The 17,656-nt window shown below is 45.7% G+C and overlaps 1 protein-coding gene across 8 annotated transcripts in view; it reads right to left on the reverse strand.

Moving 5' to 3' along the window:
• Positions 1-5,702: 5,702 nt before the first annotated feature.
• The window catches only part of FBXW11 (F-box and WD repeat domain containing 11), a 136,687-nt gene continuing 124,733 nt past the window's right edge, over positions 5,703-17,656 (reverse strand). For all 8 annotated transcript variants that reach the window (XM_002710378.5, XM_051843607.2, XM_051843606.2 and 5 more), the window contains 3 exons: positions 16,097-16,175; positions 14,906-15,092; positions 5,703-8,303 (listed from right to left, as the gene is read on the reverse strand). In XM_002710378.5, coding sequence (XP_002710424.1) covers positions 14,931-15,092; positions 16,097-16,175 — 241 coding nt within the window. In that variant the 3' untranslated portion in view covers positions 5,703-8,303; positions 14,906-14,930. The remainder of the gene's footprint in view (positions 8,304-14,905; positions 15,093-16,096; positions 16,176-17,656) is intronic.

The following is a 17,656-nucleotide window of genomic DNA, read 5'->3' on the forward strand; positions in this document are numbered from 1 at the left end:
AAAATATTCCATATGCTAATGGAATGTCACCATCTGCCAAAGTAGGCAGAGCTGTTTTTAAAGGAAAAACTATTACAGAAATGAGGTATTCACAAAGGGCCACTAAAGGGTCCGCACGGCGGCGCTGACCTGAGTCTGACCTGGGCCGCCTCGTGGCGGAGGTGGGGGGAGTCTGAGGCCAATTAAGTCCTCTCCCAGCCCCTCCTTTTTCCCTTCCCCTTCTTGGAGACATGATGAAATTTCCTGAAACAAAACCTCTCAGGCCGTTCTGTAAAATGCCTGGGCCGCGGGCGGACCCGGCCCCGACGGCCGCTGTCACCGCCTCGCTGGCACAGCCCCGGCCCCGGCCGTCGGCGCCCACGGGCGGCCGCAGCGCGCGTCCCCGAGCCGAGGGCGCGCCCGCCAGGCCTGGCCACGCGCGCGCGCGCGAGCCCGTCTTGGAAGAGCTGCGAGGCGGGACTGGGCGTCCCCCGGGAGGCTCGGGAGCGTTCCTCGGCCTCTGTCAGTCACCTCCGCGCCCCTTCCCGGAGCGCAGGTCCCCTCCCTTCCGGGCAGCCCCCGCCGGCTCCCCGGAGCGCCTCCCCCTGTCCGCAGCCGACCGCGCCACGTTCCCGCAATGGCCGTCCTCTCCCGGGAGGCTGACGGGCCCTTCCAGCCTCAGCCTCCCAGCCGGGACCGCCTCTCCCCGGCTCGGCGCCGGGCTGCCTCCTGTCCCGGTCGCCCGCGGCAGCGTGACGTCCCGAGACACTCGGGAGCGCACGGGGAATGGAAGCGTCCTGAGAGCAGGGGCCGCGCCCGTTCCCGTTAGAGCCCCACCTAGTGGCACAGAGCGAACGGGCCCCGGAGCCGGCGCCCCCAGCAACCTCTCCACTCCCTCCCCGCGCGCCCTGTACTTTGAGTGACATCCCTCAGAACCCCTGCCTTACCTCCTCCGCCTTCTGCCCTCTTCCTGCCCTCACCGCCTGTCTCCCGAGTCGCCACGCTAGCTCCTAAGTGGTCTGTTAGCCCCCAACCCACCAGGGGCTGCGCCTGGCACCCGGCATAGGACCCAGACTGCTCAGCAGCGCCAGTGAACAAAATGCACAAAAGAGCTGGCACTTGAACCTGAGCTGTCTCTGCTCTCCCTCCCCCAACAGCCCAGGCCCTTCCTGGGGACTGTCAGTGCTCCTCCCAGAAGAGACAACGTTTTTTTTTTTTATTTATGTACTTGAAAGGCAGAGAAAGGGGGAGAGAATCTTCCATACACTAGTTCACTCCCCCAAATGGTTGCAACAGCCAGGGCTGGACCAGACCCAAGCCAGGAGCCAGGAACTCCCTCTGGGTCTCCCACGTGGGTGGCAGGGACCCAGGTACTCCCGCCATCACTGCTTCCCAGGCGCACAGGCAGGGAAGCTGGGTTGGAAGCAAAGCAGCTGGGACTAGAGCTGGCACGCTGCTATGGGGTAGCAGTGTCTCTGCTGGCTGTGCCACAATGCTGGCCTCAGGAATGCCATCTCTGGCAGTTCCCATGCATGTTTAACTCTGTCTCGTATCACTTCATCCCCAACTCCAGGGAGCACCACACCTTTCTCAGGTGTGAGCATTCTGCTGTTTCCATGCCACAGCTGAAGTCTCCAGGCATCGTGCTGGGCGTTTTCCATGATGCCATCTACTCCTCATGCCAATCTTAAAAAAATACAGTCACTACGGCCGGCACCGTGGCTCAATAGGCTAATCCTCCACCTAGCGGCTCCGGCACGCCGGGTTCTAGTCCTGGTCGGGGAGCCGGATTCTGTCCCGGTTGCCCTTCTTCCAGGCCAGCTCTCTGCTGTGGCCAGGGAGTGCAGTGGAGGATGGCCCAAGTGCTTGGGCCCTGCACCCCATGGGAGACCAGGAGAAGCAACCTGGCTCCTGCCTTCGGATCAGCGCGGTGCACCGGCCGCAGCGGCCATTGGAGGGTGAACCAACGGCAAAGGAAGACCTTTCTCTCTCTCTCTCACTGTCCACTCTGCCTGTCAAAAAAAAAAAAAAAAAAAAAAGTCACTACTTCCTGGAGGGACTCAAGTTTAGGGCAATGAATGCCCCTGACTACGGAGGCTGCTGCCAACTACATGGCAGAGCTGCAAAAGCTCTGGGCCTCAAAGCCCTAGCTCTTTCCTCCCCGCCACCTTGTGGATGAATGACCTCCATGGGATGGCCTCCATCAAGATCCAGAAACGGGTGTTTTAAGGAGTCGGGTGGGTCTGAAGGCGGTGGTAAGGCCGGAGGGAGCTGAAGTCATACTCACTGCGATCTCTCCAGAACACTGGCTCCCCCTGTTCCTCAGGGATGTCCTCCCTACAAATGAAGTCCTTGGCCTTGTCACATCCAGTTTCGCCCAGGCCAGCCCTGCAGAAACTCACATACTCTGGGCAATAAGACCAAGCAATGCCTGGAGATGGACTGGGTAGATGACCACACAGTTGGACGCGATGCAACAATCAGATCCCACTGAGAGGATTCGACTTTCCAGGTGGCCCGGCGTGCACTAAGAAATTACACTGCACTCCCATTCTTTCACGTGGCTACGTCTGTCCGTGAAACCTTACAACACTGAATCAGTGTGTGGCGTGTGGGCCAGCTAAACATCTGGAGACGGCCGTATCCTCGGTCATCCCACAGATTCTGAGTACATACAAGATGTTAAGCCAGCTTTGTGCAACCAACCCCAGGGAGCTTCTGGGGGCTCTACCGAGGCAAGCTCTGCAAAGAGCCTTCCTCCCTTGGAAGACCGAGCCTATCCGGGGCCGAATCCTGCCTTACTTTAATGTGAACTCAGTCCCAGCACTGAAGCAGGCAGCTGTTCTGCTCTCACAATGTGCTGGTGACAATGGCTGCCAACTCGTGGCTCCTTCCTTCTGCCTTTTCAATCGCCTTCCTTTTAATGGGGTCACTTTTTAAAAGCAAATGTACTGGCCGGCGCCGTGGCTCAACAGGCTAATCCTCCGCCTAGCAGCGCCAGCACACCGGGTTCTAGTCCCGGTTGGGGCGCCGGATTCTGTCCCGGTTGCCCCTCTTTCAGGCCAGCTCTCTGCTGTGGCCCGGGAGTGCAGTGGAGGATAGCCCAAGTGCTTGGGCCCTGCACCTGTGGCGGCCATTGGAGGGTGAACCAATGGCAAAAGGAAGACCTTTCTCTCTCTCTCTCACTGTCCACTCTGCCTGTCAAAAAAAAAAAAAAAAAAAAGGCAAATGTACTCTACACAGCTCCCTTTGCCATAGGCTTATTTAATTTGTCCCTTTCCTCTGTCTCCTCTTCAGTTCTTCAAACTTGGACACACTGCATCAGGTCACTAAGAACATGCCGGGGGTTAAGCTGCTGTTAGGATACCCACACCCCATATCAGAATTCCAATCTTGGCTGTTCTGCTTCCATTCCAGCTGTCTGCTTACGTGCCTAGGAAGACAGTGGGAAAATGGCCCAAATACTTGGGCCCCTACCACCATGTGGAAGACCCTGATGGAGTTCCAGACTTCTGGCTTTGGCCTGGCCTTTTTGGGGGTCAATCATCTGGGGAGCAAACCAGCAGACAGAAACCGATGGACTGGGGACTGTCAGTGTTCCTCCCAGAAGAGACAACTTTTTTTTTTTTTTTTTTTTTTAATGTACTTGAAAGGCAGAGAAAGGGGGAGAGAATCTTCCATATACTAGTTCACTCACCAAATGGTTGCAACAGCCAGGGCTGGGCCTGTCACTTTGCCTTTCAAATAAATACATCTTTTCTTTTAAAAATCCTTAAATCATGCTAGTTCAGAGAAAGCAAACTGGTGCCTCAGAGGTTTATTTTATAATTAGTTGCCAACTTTTTAAAGTTGTGTCTTCACATAATCTGGATTTCCAACTTTGCTCGCAATGTTACAGCTGGCACCACTGGATTTCCATTCTTGCAAAAGTGACTGGAGCTGGGACACATGACCTCCAGGACTTAAACTGGTGAAACACAAGGAAGCAAAGACCCAAAAGTGGGTATCGCCCCACAGTTCATCACTGACAGGATGACAGCCGCATGGCCCAACTTCCTATCTCCTCATCAACTGGGAAACAGGCTGAGATGGCAAAGCACCACCCCAGTAAACATGCAGGCGTTCTCCACACTCCTCCTAGAGTCTTGACAACTGGGGGTGTATTTGGAAGCTGAGACTTTCTTGGAGCTACACCTCATCTCTCAAAGAGAAGGAGCCTGGTATTCACGGGAGAGGGTATGACCCAGTCCGACACCCAGACTCCTGTTCTTACTGTTCTGCAAACTGCACTCTCAACTGGAACTGGCTGCATAAATTAAGGTGCATCTAACCCAATGCTATGCAGCCTTGAGCAAGAACAAGGTAGAACTCCAAGTACTAACATGGACCCATCACCTAAAGAGCATGAGATTTGAAAAGGCAAACCGTGGTCCAGCACGGTCCACTGACACTTAGGAGGAGGGTACCTGTGTGTGTAAACGAGCAACCTTCTGCACAGAGCATTATCTGCTGAAGGACACATAAGAAACTGGAGGACAATGACTGCAATGCCTGGGGCCTGAACGTCGAGGAAGCGAGGGAGAATTACTTATTACTCCATCCTTTTATGGTTTATAAATGAGTTTTCTTAACCATATGCAGCTACCTATTTCAAAAACATTTTACAATAAAAACAGGTGGGGATAATACTATTCAGAAGCACTCTGATTTCATCCCCAAAGTCCACATTACCAATGTGGTTGACTAATGGAGAAAATCCAGCTATCAAGAAAACTCAGTAGGGGCTGGTGCTGTGGTGCAGTGGGTAAAGCTTCTGCCTGCAGTGTCAGCATCCCATATGGGCACCAGTTCAAGTCCCAGCTGCTCCACTTCCAATCCAGCTCTCTGCTACGGCCTGGGAAAGCAGTAGAAGATGGCCCAAGTCCTTGGGCCCCTGCAGCCACGTGGGAGACCAGGAAGAAGCTCCTGGATCCTGGCTTTAATCAGCTCAGCCCCAGCCGTTGCAGCCATCTGGGGAGTGAACCAGTGGATGGAAGACCTCTCTCTCTCTCTCTCTCTCTCTGCCTCTGCCTCTCTGTAACTCTGCCTTTCAAATCAAATAAATAAATCTTAAAAAGAGTACAGATTCAGAGGGGATAGATAAAACAACAGGAATACAGAAAAAAACAAACAAAAACAACTCAGTAGAAATCCTGCAGCTCCTAACTGTAGTCTTCCTGTTTAATCCTCAACCAGCGATGTGTGTGTGTGTGTGTGTGTGTTTGCGTACACACACACAAACATGGAAAACTAAGCAGTTTCTTCCCAAGACTTGGTGTGGAGGGAGGTGCACCTGCATCTCTCATACCCACCCACCACCACTCCCCAAGAAGGGGAGGGTCCACTAACACCTGAAAGCCACCGGGGATAGTTAAGAGGCTGCTTTCCTATTTTTACAGCAACTTGTGAAGCAATTAAGTGTGTGTGAAAAGCAGACTTGCTGGGGAAGAGCTCTGAACCAGCCCCTCCTACCTCCTGAGGTTTAACAAGGCAGCTTTCAGTAAAAGGCCCCAAGACAAGGAATTACATCACCCTTTACAAAGTTCTCATCAGCAAAACCCAAGTTTGCCATCAACTTCATTTTACAGAGTAGAAGAACTTTCTTAATCTAGGAACTTCAATTGTATGTCACTGCATTCCTAATAGCATGTAACAATGTCTTTTCAAAAATTTCTTAACGAACATCAGAGTATTGCAACACTTTATTAAGAGTATTGGCTTTGAATTAGTAGCTGATGTAACAATTGCATGAAGCCAGATTCGGTGTACTGCATAATACTCATACTTGATTTACTGACATTACTTAGCAATTTATTGGACAAAGGTCAAACTTTTTGTTTTTTATTAAGCACATTCCACAGTACAAAGCTGTCATGAATAATATCTGTACAATTTAACAGTTTCAATAGCTGTTCAGACACAAATTTATTTCAAACAGATAATTGGCAAACATAATTAATTACAAGTTAGAATTAGACTATCCCAGTGCTTTAAAACATTAATATAGCAGTAATTTACAGTTGCTCAATTATGGTTAGCAAAATAAAGTCCAGAGTATGGCTGGGAATTACTACTATAATCCCAGAAAGTCAGAATTCCTTGGGTGCCAAAGTCCCCTGCTATAATTTCATAGGCACAATTCAAAGGTTGTGTGCATATTCAAAGGCCATGATCTCCCAAGGAACAAGAGGAACTTCTATATTAAACATGCAAAAACAACAAAAATCCATTCGTCCAGAAGAACTGCCTCCTCCCTCCCCTTCCCTCCCGGCCCCTCCCCCTGGGCTTTCCTAACCAGTTAGATACTAAAGCTGCAAGTTCAAGAGCGGCCAAAGGGAAACAACAACCACCTCCCGATGGAGGCTTGTTGATTCAGTTATTTTTACACTTTGAGGCTCAACCTCTCAAAAATAGACATTTAGCAACCTGTGGGAGGAAGGATGTTATATATCTATATATCAAGAAAGAGAGATATATAGATATAAAAGGAAAAACTAAAAAGCAAAACCAACTCAGTAAACAAATCACATACACACACGTTGATCCCACACCGTTCTCAATGCCAAGGACAACACAGAGCCCAGGGGCCTTCCCTTTAGTTCTAGAGTGTGCTTCCACGGGAAGAGGTTTCACGTACAGGAGACTAGTGATTGGTCCTTTAAAATGCTGCGGACATCCCTTGACCTTCGGAAACAACGGCCAGGGGCGAGTCAAAGCCTAGCAAAGGAGTGCCGCCCGGACGCCAGTGTCCTTTCCAGGCATGTCAGTGCGACAGCGCCATTCACACATTTCGGGCTGCAGAGCACGCAGGAGCAGTAAGAAAGAACCTGCTGGGGCCACGGCAGCAGGTGACACCAGAGATGACCGGGCTAGAATTCACAGGCTTGAGGCTCTGCACTAGGTAGCAGTGCCCCGCCTTCAAGGCGGGCATCTGGCCCAGCCTCACCTGTGCTGCCGACTCCGACCTCTCTGAGCAGGCCCTGCCCACACCCCAGGCAAGGCCACCACCCAGGTGTTCTGGAGCCAGGAAATTCAGTCAATAGGGCCTTCTTGTTTTTCCCTCTCAGGATCAATACCACACACAATAATGATTTCTGACAGTGAAGCCAAATGCATACTATGGGAAGTTGACCACTAGTCCTCAAAAGTACTTAACGAGGAAAAGACCAACGACAACAAAAATGTTTAAGGTACCTCTCTATTATATATACTGCACAACAAATAAAACATTTTTGTGTTAAGCTTTAGAAATTACATTTTAAAACAAGAGTCCCATTAAAACACACATACCACACACACAGGTGTACACGCACGCATGCACGCACACACACACACACACACACACACAATGACAAAATAAAACCACTGTATGAATACTGCAGGAAGGGTTCTAGGTAATCCACATCAACCCTGCTATCAGGTTCTTGAGCCCAGCCCATGGCTAAGTGCGAACACACTCTGTATTAGTGTCTCAGGCACAGGGGGCCCCCGACTCCAGCAACCTTGAGGTTAAACTGTTATGTACATTATATCTACATGCGGATACAGTATTTTAAATTAGGAGGCAAGCACACATATAAAGGTGTTACTCTACCAAATATGAGGAGATGGCTGCGGGAGAGAGAACAGTTAATAAAAGAAAAGAGCTATATTACCTGTTGGGAGATAATATAACTGGCTTAAAGTTCTTTAAATTAAAAGAAACTGGTACAGAAAGGAAATGTAATCAAAAAAAAAAAAAAAAAAAGTTACTAAAACAATCCGGAGAGATTTTTCCCATTGTCCAACATGTTCCTAATACAAGTCAAGATTCATAATGACTTGAATGGTCAAAAGGAGAATGCTAACTTCGGAAAAGGAAAGCCCTGGACATTCTGGGTAGGTGTTTGGCACCCAAAATTTCACTGAAGAACGCTGTTTCTTAATATCAGACCAAAGTGCAAAGCAATATAAATTAGAGGCCAAGTCTTCTCGTGATGGTCGCTTTACTTCTGCAAACCAGACTGTGTGTTCCTTTTATATGAACAATTTACATTTGAAGCATTAGATTTTTTTCACTGATGGGGGAGGAAATGGGCTTCTGTTCTACTCGAAGTCGGTGAAGCTAAGGTATCCTTCTCAAAGTAGAGCCGGGATCGGAGGTGAGAAATGTCGGTACTTGAAGAGTTAGGCTGCTTTGCATCTACCCAGCGTCTAGAACCAATTCCAGCTTCATAACTCAGCTGTGAACGAATTCCCTTAGGCATCTGGTAGCCATGTAGCCAGTAGTTCAAGACTAGGAAACCCTGGGAGGGGGGGAAAGGGAGTAGGGATGGATATTCTGGTTAGATAAAGATGTACACGCCGCAGCCCAGCTCAACCACACAGTGTGCACACCAACAGTTGTCTGCTTCTCAGAGTCAGCATAAGGAACAGGAGGTGCAAGCTGTTTCTCTGAGTGTACCACACACCAGGCATAACATTTATTTCAACCTCACACACAACCCTGTAAGACAGAAACTATTACAATATATATTTTACAAATAGGAAAACTACAGTTCAGAAACACTGTGTTTAGTTCCAAGAGTTGACCATTCAGCGACAGGGAGGGCATTCACAGAGAGGGCTGACTACAATCAAGCCACTTCAGTGTTGTGACTAAAACTGCATATGACAAAACTGCCTAATGCTCCATTTTATATTTAGCACCTTTTAGGACATGCTTCCCTCATCTATCACTGTGAAATCACAGTGTGCAAAGTTAGGAAATAAACTGTCCCTTTCCAGCCAGCACTATGGCGTAGCTGGTGAAGCCAGGGCCTGCACCGCCAACATCCCATATGGGCACCAGTTCACATCCTGGCTGCTCCACTCCCCATCCAGCTTCCTGATAATGGCCTGGGGAAAGCAGTGGAGAATAGCAGCCCACGTGCTTGGGCCCTTGCTACTTACATGGGAGACCCCAGGAAGCTCCTGGATCCTAGCTTTGGCCTGGGTCAGCCCTGGCCGTTGTGGAGTGAACCAGCAGCAGATAGACATCTCTCTCTCTTTCTCCCTCCCTCCCTCTGTGTAACTCTTTCAAATAAATAAATCAACCTTTAAAACTAAAAAAAAAAAAATTGTCCCTTTGAAATAGGATGTTAACAATCAGAAATTACTTTTAAAAATAAATTATTTGTGGAAGGACAACACAGTATTGGAGGAAAGACCACTGCGTGTTCCATATTTTGTTGATCCCTTCCACCCATGTGAGACACCCAGATGCAGGTCCTGGCTTCCAACTCCTGGTCTGGCCTGGCCAAACCCTGGCTATTGTGGGCATTTGGAGAGTGAACCAGGAGATGTAAGCTCTCTCTCTTAGTCCTTCCTCTCTGTCACGCTGCCTTCCAAATAAATAAATCTTAAAAAAAAAATACACTGCAACTGATATTTTCTATTCTAATCAAAACAAAATCAAAATCTATTCAAATTACTTCACAATCGACGTTTTCCAAGCGCTGCACTTAGGCACTGGCCTAGTTAGGAAAATTTAGTCACATGGGTCTAAAATTCTACAGCAGAAGAGAAAGGCCTTTGGAAAACACGTATGCTTTTTGGTAAGGCAACTTTTCCAAAAGTTGTTAAGATCAAAAATCCTAACAAGCCTTCTCAATGAACGCAAGACAGATTAAATTTCATTCACCACTGTTTTCCCATTGAGAGTATTTAAGAGTACCTAAGTTATTTTGAAAATACCAACACCCAGAGATTAGAAGCAGGCACTATGCACCACTGCCGGTAGGCATGTAGACTGAGCCAGCTCTTGTGGAGGGCGTCATGACCCCATGTACCCAAAGTCTTTAAACATGTTATCTTTTAGCCCAGACAGGCCAGCTATTTCCAGAATCCCATCCAAAGGTTTTAAAGGGTGGGCAAAGATGCTTAAGAAGGATCATGGCACTGCTTTTTATAACTGATAAAAGCTGGGGAGGGGGTGTAAATATCTAATAATAGGGCATATCCAAACAACCACATAGCATCTGCTAACTAGGAATAATCATTGAAATAAATATTAACATTATTTGCATGCAACAGTTCTACAGTCAAAAGCATTTTTAAAAAACAGGTATAGTTATAAACTATAATTTTCAAAAGCCTGAAATGACACAGAATAAAGGAGTTAACAGTCATGAACCACGAGTAGGAGTTGATTTTATTCTTCTTACAGACCTTTTCTAAAATTTCTATTTGTTTTTAATGTTTGTTTATGTTATCTGCTTGAAAGGCAGTGTAACAGACAGGGCAATCTTCCCTCCACCAGATCACTCCCAAATGCCTACAATGGCCAGGGCTGGGCCAGGCTGAAGCCAGGAACCCAGAACTCCTAGATCTTCACATGGGTGCAGGAGCTTAAACACTTGAGCCTCATCTGCTGCCTCCAAGGATGCATTAACACGAAGTTAGATTGGAAGTAGGGAAGACAGGACTTGAACCAGGCATTCCAGTACGGGATGCAGATGTCTCCAAGCAGCGGCTTAACTCACTGAACCATGACACCCACCTCTCAGCTTGCCTATAATGAACATAAGTATCTTGTAGATAGAAAAAAAAAGAGGTGGAGCCAGCACTGTGGCATAGTGGGTAAAGCTGCCGCCTGCAGTGCTGGCATCCCATATGGGCGCCGGTTTGAGTCCTGGCTGCTCTGCTTCCGATCCAGCTCTCTGCTATGGCCTGGGAAAGCAGTAGAAGATGGCCCAGGTCCTTGGGCCCCTGCACCAGCATGGGAGACCCAGAAGAAGCTCCTGGCTCCTGACTTTGGATTGGCACAGCTCCGGCTGCTACAGCCAAATGGGGAATGAACCAGCGGATGGAAGACCTCTCTCTCTCTCTCTCTGCCTCTTTTCCTCTCTCTAACTCTGACTTTCAAATAAATAAATAAATCTTAAAAAAAAAAAAAAAAAGATGAATCTTAAGCTACTGTATAAATGTAGTTCTGAGGACACAGCAGTGTTTTAAATGACTCAGAAAATAAATTTATCCTAAACTTCCTGACACAGAAATACTCTTGCCTGAAACTTTAGGGGTAAATATTTTACTACAAGGTTAACTCATCACTACAGTAGTGTTTCTTATTATGCATACATCTCACGGTATCACATGGTAATAATTTTTCTCATGCTATAATAAGTGAAAAGAATTTGGAAAAAAGCAATAAAATCTTTAAAGTTGACTGCCAAGGCTGTCAAAAGTAAATCTTTGAAGAGAAAAACACATTTGTTGGAGTTTCATTGCTTGTGCTGTAATACCACCTAAAAAACAGATAAAAATTCTTCCATCAAATTATAATTGTGCATCGTAACAAGGCTATTGTTCTTACATTCCAAAGACAGGGTGGAGGGAGGGCTGGAAGAAGTAACACATTTCCTTTCCACCACAGCATGAGGCATGGTACTGCTGACCACTGGTTCATCTCTCAGTCACTTGTAGGTAATATAGACAAATTGTCAATTTTTAAAAGCTTTCAATGTTCTCTAACGCATCTAATAAATATGCCAAGAAAAATACCATGGACGCCTTGGATTATGCCATGTGCCTCTAAACAGTGTAAAGACACAACCGTGTATTACAAATATACAACGGTCATAGCTAAACTGGTTCAGGACACACCTTCTGCCCTGGTTCTACTCAGCCCAGAAGCCCAGCTATAGCTCTAGTTCTCCATATTCTTCTGTACAGGCTTCTTATGTGAGAAAAAAGAAAAAAGCAGGGGCAGGCGGCAGCTCAAACAACACATAGCTTTGAAAGTGCCATTGCAAAGGGAAAAGGTAAGAATGGAATAAAAGTAACAAAACACATATAAGACTTCTACATTCACAAATGCAGAAAACTGCTTAGGAGAAGCTGAAGATGACCTAAGTAAGACAGAGATATTAACCATATTTGTGGACTGGAGGACAACATTTGTTAAGATAGAAATTCTCTCCAAAACGACCTTTAGATTCAATGCAGTCTGAATTAGAATCCCAACAACCATTTTCCTAGAACTTGACAGTCTGATTAAAAATGAATATGGGGCGGGACCGGCACTGTGGCACAGTGGGTTAAAGCCCTGGCCTGAAGCACCAGCATCCCATATGGGTCCCCGTTCTAGTCCCGGCTGCTCCTCTTCCGATCCAGCTCTCTGCTGTGGCCTGGGAAAATTGTAGAAGATGGCCCAAGTCCTTGGATCCCTGCACCCATGTGGGACACCTGGAATAAGCTCCTGGCTCCTGATTGGCGCAGCTCCAGTCGTTGCAGCCATTTGGGTAGTGAACCAGTGGATAGAAGACCTCTCTGTCTCTACCTCTCTCTGTAACTCTGTCTTTCAAATAAATAAAATAAATCTTTTTTTAAAAAAAATGAATATGGGGGCCGGCGTTGTGGTATAGCAGGTTAAAGCCCTGGTCTGCAGTGTTGGCATCCCATATGGGCACTGGTTCGAGTCCCAGCTGCTCCACTTCCGATCCAGGTCTCTACTATGGCCTGAGATAGCAGTAGAAGATGGCCTAAGTGCTTGGGCCCCTGCACCCGTGTGGGAGACCTGGAAGAAGCTCCTAGCTCCTGGCTTTTGAACAGATCTGCTCAGCTCTGTCCATGTGACCATTTGGGAAGTGAACCAGTAGATGGAAGACCTCTCTGCCTCTGCCCCTCTCTTACTCTGTCTTTCAAATACATAAATCCCCCCCCCCCCAAAAAAAGAAGAAGAATATGAAAACAAGTTACCTAGAATGTCTAAATAAAATGTAAAAAGAAAAATACTGGAATATTTATTATAAAGATAGCACGTATTGGTGAACGGACAGGCACACAGGTCATGGAATAGGACAGAATCTAGAAGTAGACCTACAAGTAAGTAAGCGGACAACTGAAGTTTTGACAAAGGTACTTAGACATTTCAATGGAAGAGGAAAGTCCTTTCATTAAATAGTGCTGGAACAATGACATTTCTACATCACACCACACACAAAACTGAACTCTAAATGTATCAAAGATCTAAATGTAAAAGCTAAAAATCTATAATTTCTAAACCCATACTGGTCCAAACACGGAGTCAGTAAGCCACATGTGGCCTTTTAAATTTAAGTTTAACTAAAATATTACTGGGTAAAGCCACTGCCTGTGACACTGCCATCCCATATGGGCGCTGTTTCAAGGCTTGGCTGCTCCATTTCCGATCCAGCTCTCTGCTATGGCCTAGGAAAGCAGCAGAAGGTGGCCCAGTGCCTGGCCCCTGCCAGGAGATCCAAAAAACACAGAAGAAGCTCCTGGCTTTGGCCTGGCCCAACACTGCCCATTATAGACATTTGGGGAGTGAACAAGTGGATTGAAGATTTTTTTCTGTCTCCTCCTCTCTCTCTGTAACTCTGCCCCTCAAATAAATAAAAATAAACCTTTTAAAAATAAATAAATATTATTAAGTCCAATTACAAACTCAGCTCCTTTAGCATACTGCTCACATTTTAGGAGCTCATATAGGGCTAATGATTCCTACAGTGGACAGTGTAGCTCTAGAAAATGCTAACTAACCTAGTACTAGAAAGCAAGCCAGTGCTTGCCAAGGCTGGGGTCAGGGAAGGTTTTGACTACAGAGAGATTTAAATGTAATGGAAAATGCTTTGATTATGAAGGTAGCTATAAGGGTATATACATTTAAGGGACACATTCTTTGTGTGGCCCAAATACATTGCAATGGCACCAGGTGCTACTGGCCCAAAATTCATCAATGATTGCTTCTAATATACTGTGCACTGTACCAGACACTGGTGTTCGTAACAAAGGAACTGCAGTGGCGGGGGGGGGGGGGGGGGGGGAGGACACCAGGCAGTAAGTTAAATTTGGCCCCATGACTGTAATGTGTTGACTCCTGGGTACAACAAACTTCCTAGAGGATACCTATTGTCTGGGTTTTGGAATCTTGATTAAGGAATGGCTGAAAAGACAGGATATTGAGGAGTAAGGTATCAGGGGCTCCAAATCTTTATCAAAATAATTTCAAAATTCTGTACATTTCTTTTTCCTTTTAACATTCAATAAGCAAGAAAGTATATAATGATAAAAGCCATTAAAATGAAGTAATGTTTTAAATAAACATGAATTTTATTAATCACAACAGTCTCTATATATGTATATTTATAGTAGTACAAATAGGTGCAATTGTATTGATTAAATCAACAAAGTTCGGAGAGCACAGATTCACTGGCCCCTGCAAAGTTCCCAGGGTTGGGAATATTGTCCAGATTGTCATCAGTTCCTAGGACATAGGCAAGTGAGACTTCACACATCTTCCAGATTGAACATCTTTAGTAAACAAAACATTCTATCATCAATGGTTATAATGAGTTTAAGTCTTCCTGTAACCACAGTGAAGGACTCAGGGTACCTGTTGTATCTCATGGATAAAGAATGGGGTTTAGAGGCTCTCTTAACAAAAACCTTCTTTGATTCACACATAAGGAAGGGAGGTAGTGAGAACTGTGGTGGGGGGAGGAGAGTGACTTTGAATATTTGGTTAATTATGTAGTTGGTTTTTTCTTTTATATCTTTAATCAAAGATGGAACTGAAAAACAGGAAAGAAAGTGGAAAAGGAGCTTCCAAAATAAAACTCAGAGACTTCACTGGTGCTAAATTGATATGATCTGAGAAATAAGTTAGAAAACAGTATTTTAAAAAGGAATTACATTCCTCATCTGTCGACATAAAAATCCCACAACACACAAGATCCCAAATTCAGCCTTGTTTGTACGTGACTACAAAGATCTGGTCTTACAAAAGAACTCAGTGAATGCTGACACATCTAATAGAGACCTGGGGTCTCATCACTGAGGAATCCAAGTCTCAAAGAACTTTCCAAGGGAAGAGGAATTCAATCAGCGCAGGGTTAATGCTCACCAGAAGCGGGTGAAAGTGCAGACTGTTATCTGGAGATGTATGTGTATGTTCTGGAGGGAGAACGGGTCTCATTCTGGGCACTGGGAGGCACATTTAAGAAATCCCAAATCAAAATAGTGTCATCATGGGAGCTGCTGATGATCTGAAATTCATCAAACTGTAGCCGAAACACACGTCCAGAATGTTCCTAGGAAATATAACAGCTTCATGAACAAAACGACACCTTTACAACCTCTCATCTCTCCCAGCGAGAGATTCAGCCCAAGTTGGAAACACAACTACTTATCCAGACTTCCCAAATAATTTTCCAGAACTCACTGAGCTTTGTCCTTCAACCCAAGAACAAATACTTTGCTTTTCCTTCTACTTTTTCTCTTTCATTAAACTTTGTATCATGGATCCTGGACCATTTATATGTCAAAGAAGAAAAATGATGTGATCACCTCATAAAGGTCTTAGAAAGATAAACAATATTTAACATTAATTTGTGGTATACTGTAAAAACCAGAACCAGAACCAGAGGACAGGTGGCTGTTTCTTTAACATGGCTAAGAATATCTACCTCTAACCACAATAGCACAATTCATGGTGAAACATCAGATTTATTCCAGTTAAAATCAAGAGGAAAACAAGAATGGCCCTAACTATAACACTGCATGTTCTAGATGCAATGCAAGAGGCTAGAACTAGAAAAAAAATGGTAACATCACTAAGAAAAATAAGAAAAACCTACCAGTATTTTCAAATGCTATCTCCTCAAAAATACAAGAGAACCAACCAGATTATTAAAACGACATTGGTAAAGTTGCAAAAACAAGATTAACACATGAAGATGCCATAAACTACATATGTGCATAAAGCACAGATTGATGGAACATGCTACCATTATAATACAAATATGTGCTGTTATAGAGACACTAACAGCCACATTAAGAGCTCTCCCAAACCTCCAGGAAAGATAATATACTGCGTGTTCTAGGAGGAATCCAGTCTCCCTATAAGAAAGCCTGCCCTGTTACTCCTTCAGAAAGAGCCCACAGTGATGTAAATGTCAAACCCTCTCTGATTTTGGCTAAACTTTAAAGCCAGTGGTGAGATCCACAGGCCTCCTTGTGGGTCACAGGAAGGGCTATGTGCACACGGCCATCTTTCAGCAAAGGGAATCAGCTTCTCTTTCAACAGATCACATACCACCAATGTGCGCAAACACAGGGTGCTTGCTGGGGCCCGAGGGTCAAGAGCAGCTTGCAAGTCCCAAACTTTAATTTTCCTACAAAGGAAAATGACAGAGATTAGTACAAAAACTAACATTTTATATATTGCTAAGCATTTCCTTGACAAAAAGAAGCACATTTGAACTGCCTATTATCAAGCTAATGGGCAACATGCTTACGTTTTACAAGTTACTTGAAACAATTCCAGTATTGCAGAAAACATTGAGGATCTAAACATTCTTAGCATTGCTGAAATCTGGAAGAACTACTATTTTAAGTGAGACAAGAAAACTTCAGTTTATCTCAGTTCAGTTCCTGACTGGATAATCCACACTGCCAAATTCATTAACCAGGGGGCCCCTGGAGTAGATAAGGTGCTGCTGACAGAAGCTACAGTTCTGTGTGAAATTCCCACGTACCCTTCTCCAAACTGAGCAAATGCTGCTAGTTAGCAACAGGAGTATAACCAGACCAACTAACCCATTTCCAAGATTTGTATAAGCTTGTCTTAAAAGGGCTGCAGTTGCCATTTGCTCATTCAAAAAGTCATGAGTTGGGGGTTGGCATTGTGGTAAAGCCATCACCTGTGACGCCAGCATCCCATATGGCTGCCAGTTTGATTCCCAGCTGCTCCACTTCCAATCTAGCTCCCTGTGAATGCATCTGGGAAAGCAGCACAAGATGCCCAAAGGCTTCATGTGGCTACATCTTCTGCCACTCATGTCAGAGATGTAGAAGAAACTCTGGGATCTTGGCTTTGGCTTGGCCCAGTCCAGGCCATTGTGGCCATTTGGGGAGTGAACCAGTGGATGGAAGATCTCTTTCTGCCTTTCCCTCTCTCTCTCTGTATAACTCTGCCTTTCAAATAAATAAATAAACCTTAAAAGTCCTGAGGTGTTTTAAAGAGGATTTGTTCTAGGATCGGTGTTGTTGCATAGCAGGTAACAGTGGCAGCATTCCATATGTATGCCAGTTCAAAACCCAGCTATTCCACTTCCAATCCAGCTCCCTGTTAATGTGCCTGGGAAAGCAGCAGTAGATGACCCAAGTGCTTGGGCCCCACACCCACGGGGAAGACTAGGATAGAGTTCAGGGCTCCTGGCAGCCATCTGGGTAGTGAATCAGCAGATGGAAGATCTCTTTGTTTCTCTGTAACTTGGCCTTTCAAATTAAATAAATAAATCTCAAAATTAAAAAAAAAAAAAAGTGAGTTGTTTCAAAGGAGGGGAAGAAGAAAGTTATTACTGAACTCATCAAAAAAGTCTAGTTCATTAGTGGCTAGGGTGAAGAACTGAATTCTCCAACAGAATTAGCCACTCCTCAAGTTTACAATGCTGGTTAAATGCCGCAGTTTAGGAACCACAATGGCTCTGCTACTGTGTGATTGAGGGTAAGACTGATGCCCCTTTTCTGGGCCTGAGAGGGCTCACCTGATCGACAGGTATACCTGCCACCCTCCATTACTTAGAAAGTCTTTGGTATAGGACCTGGCACACACACGGCTGCTTAACATGCAGCACGTCCTGTCTTTCTTGAG

This window comes from Oryctolagus cuniculus, chromosome 6, assembly GCF_964237555.1.
Source record: "Oryctolagus cuniculus chromosome 6, mOryCun1.1, whole genome shotgun sequence".
Taxonomy (NCBI): Eukaryota; Metazoa; Chordata; class Mammalia; order Lagomorpha; family Leporidae; genus Oryctolagus; species Oryctolagus cuniculus.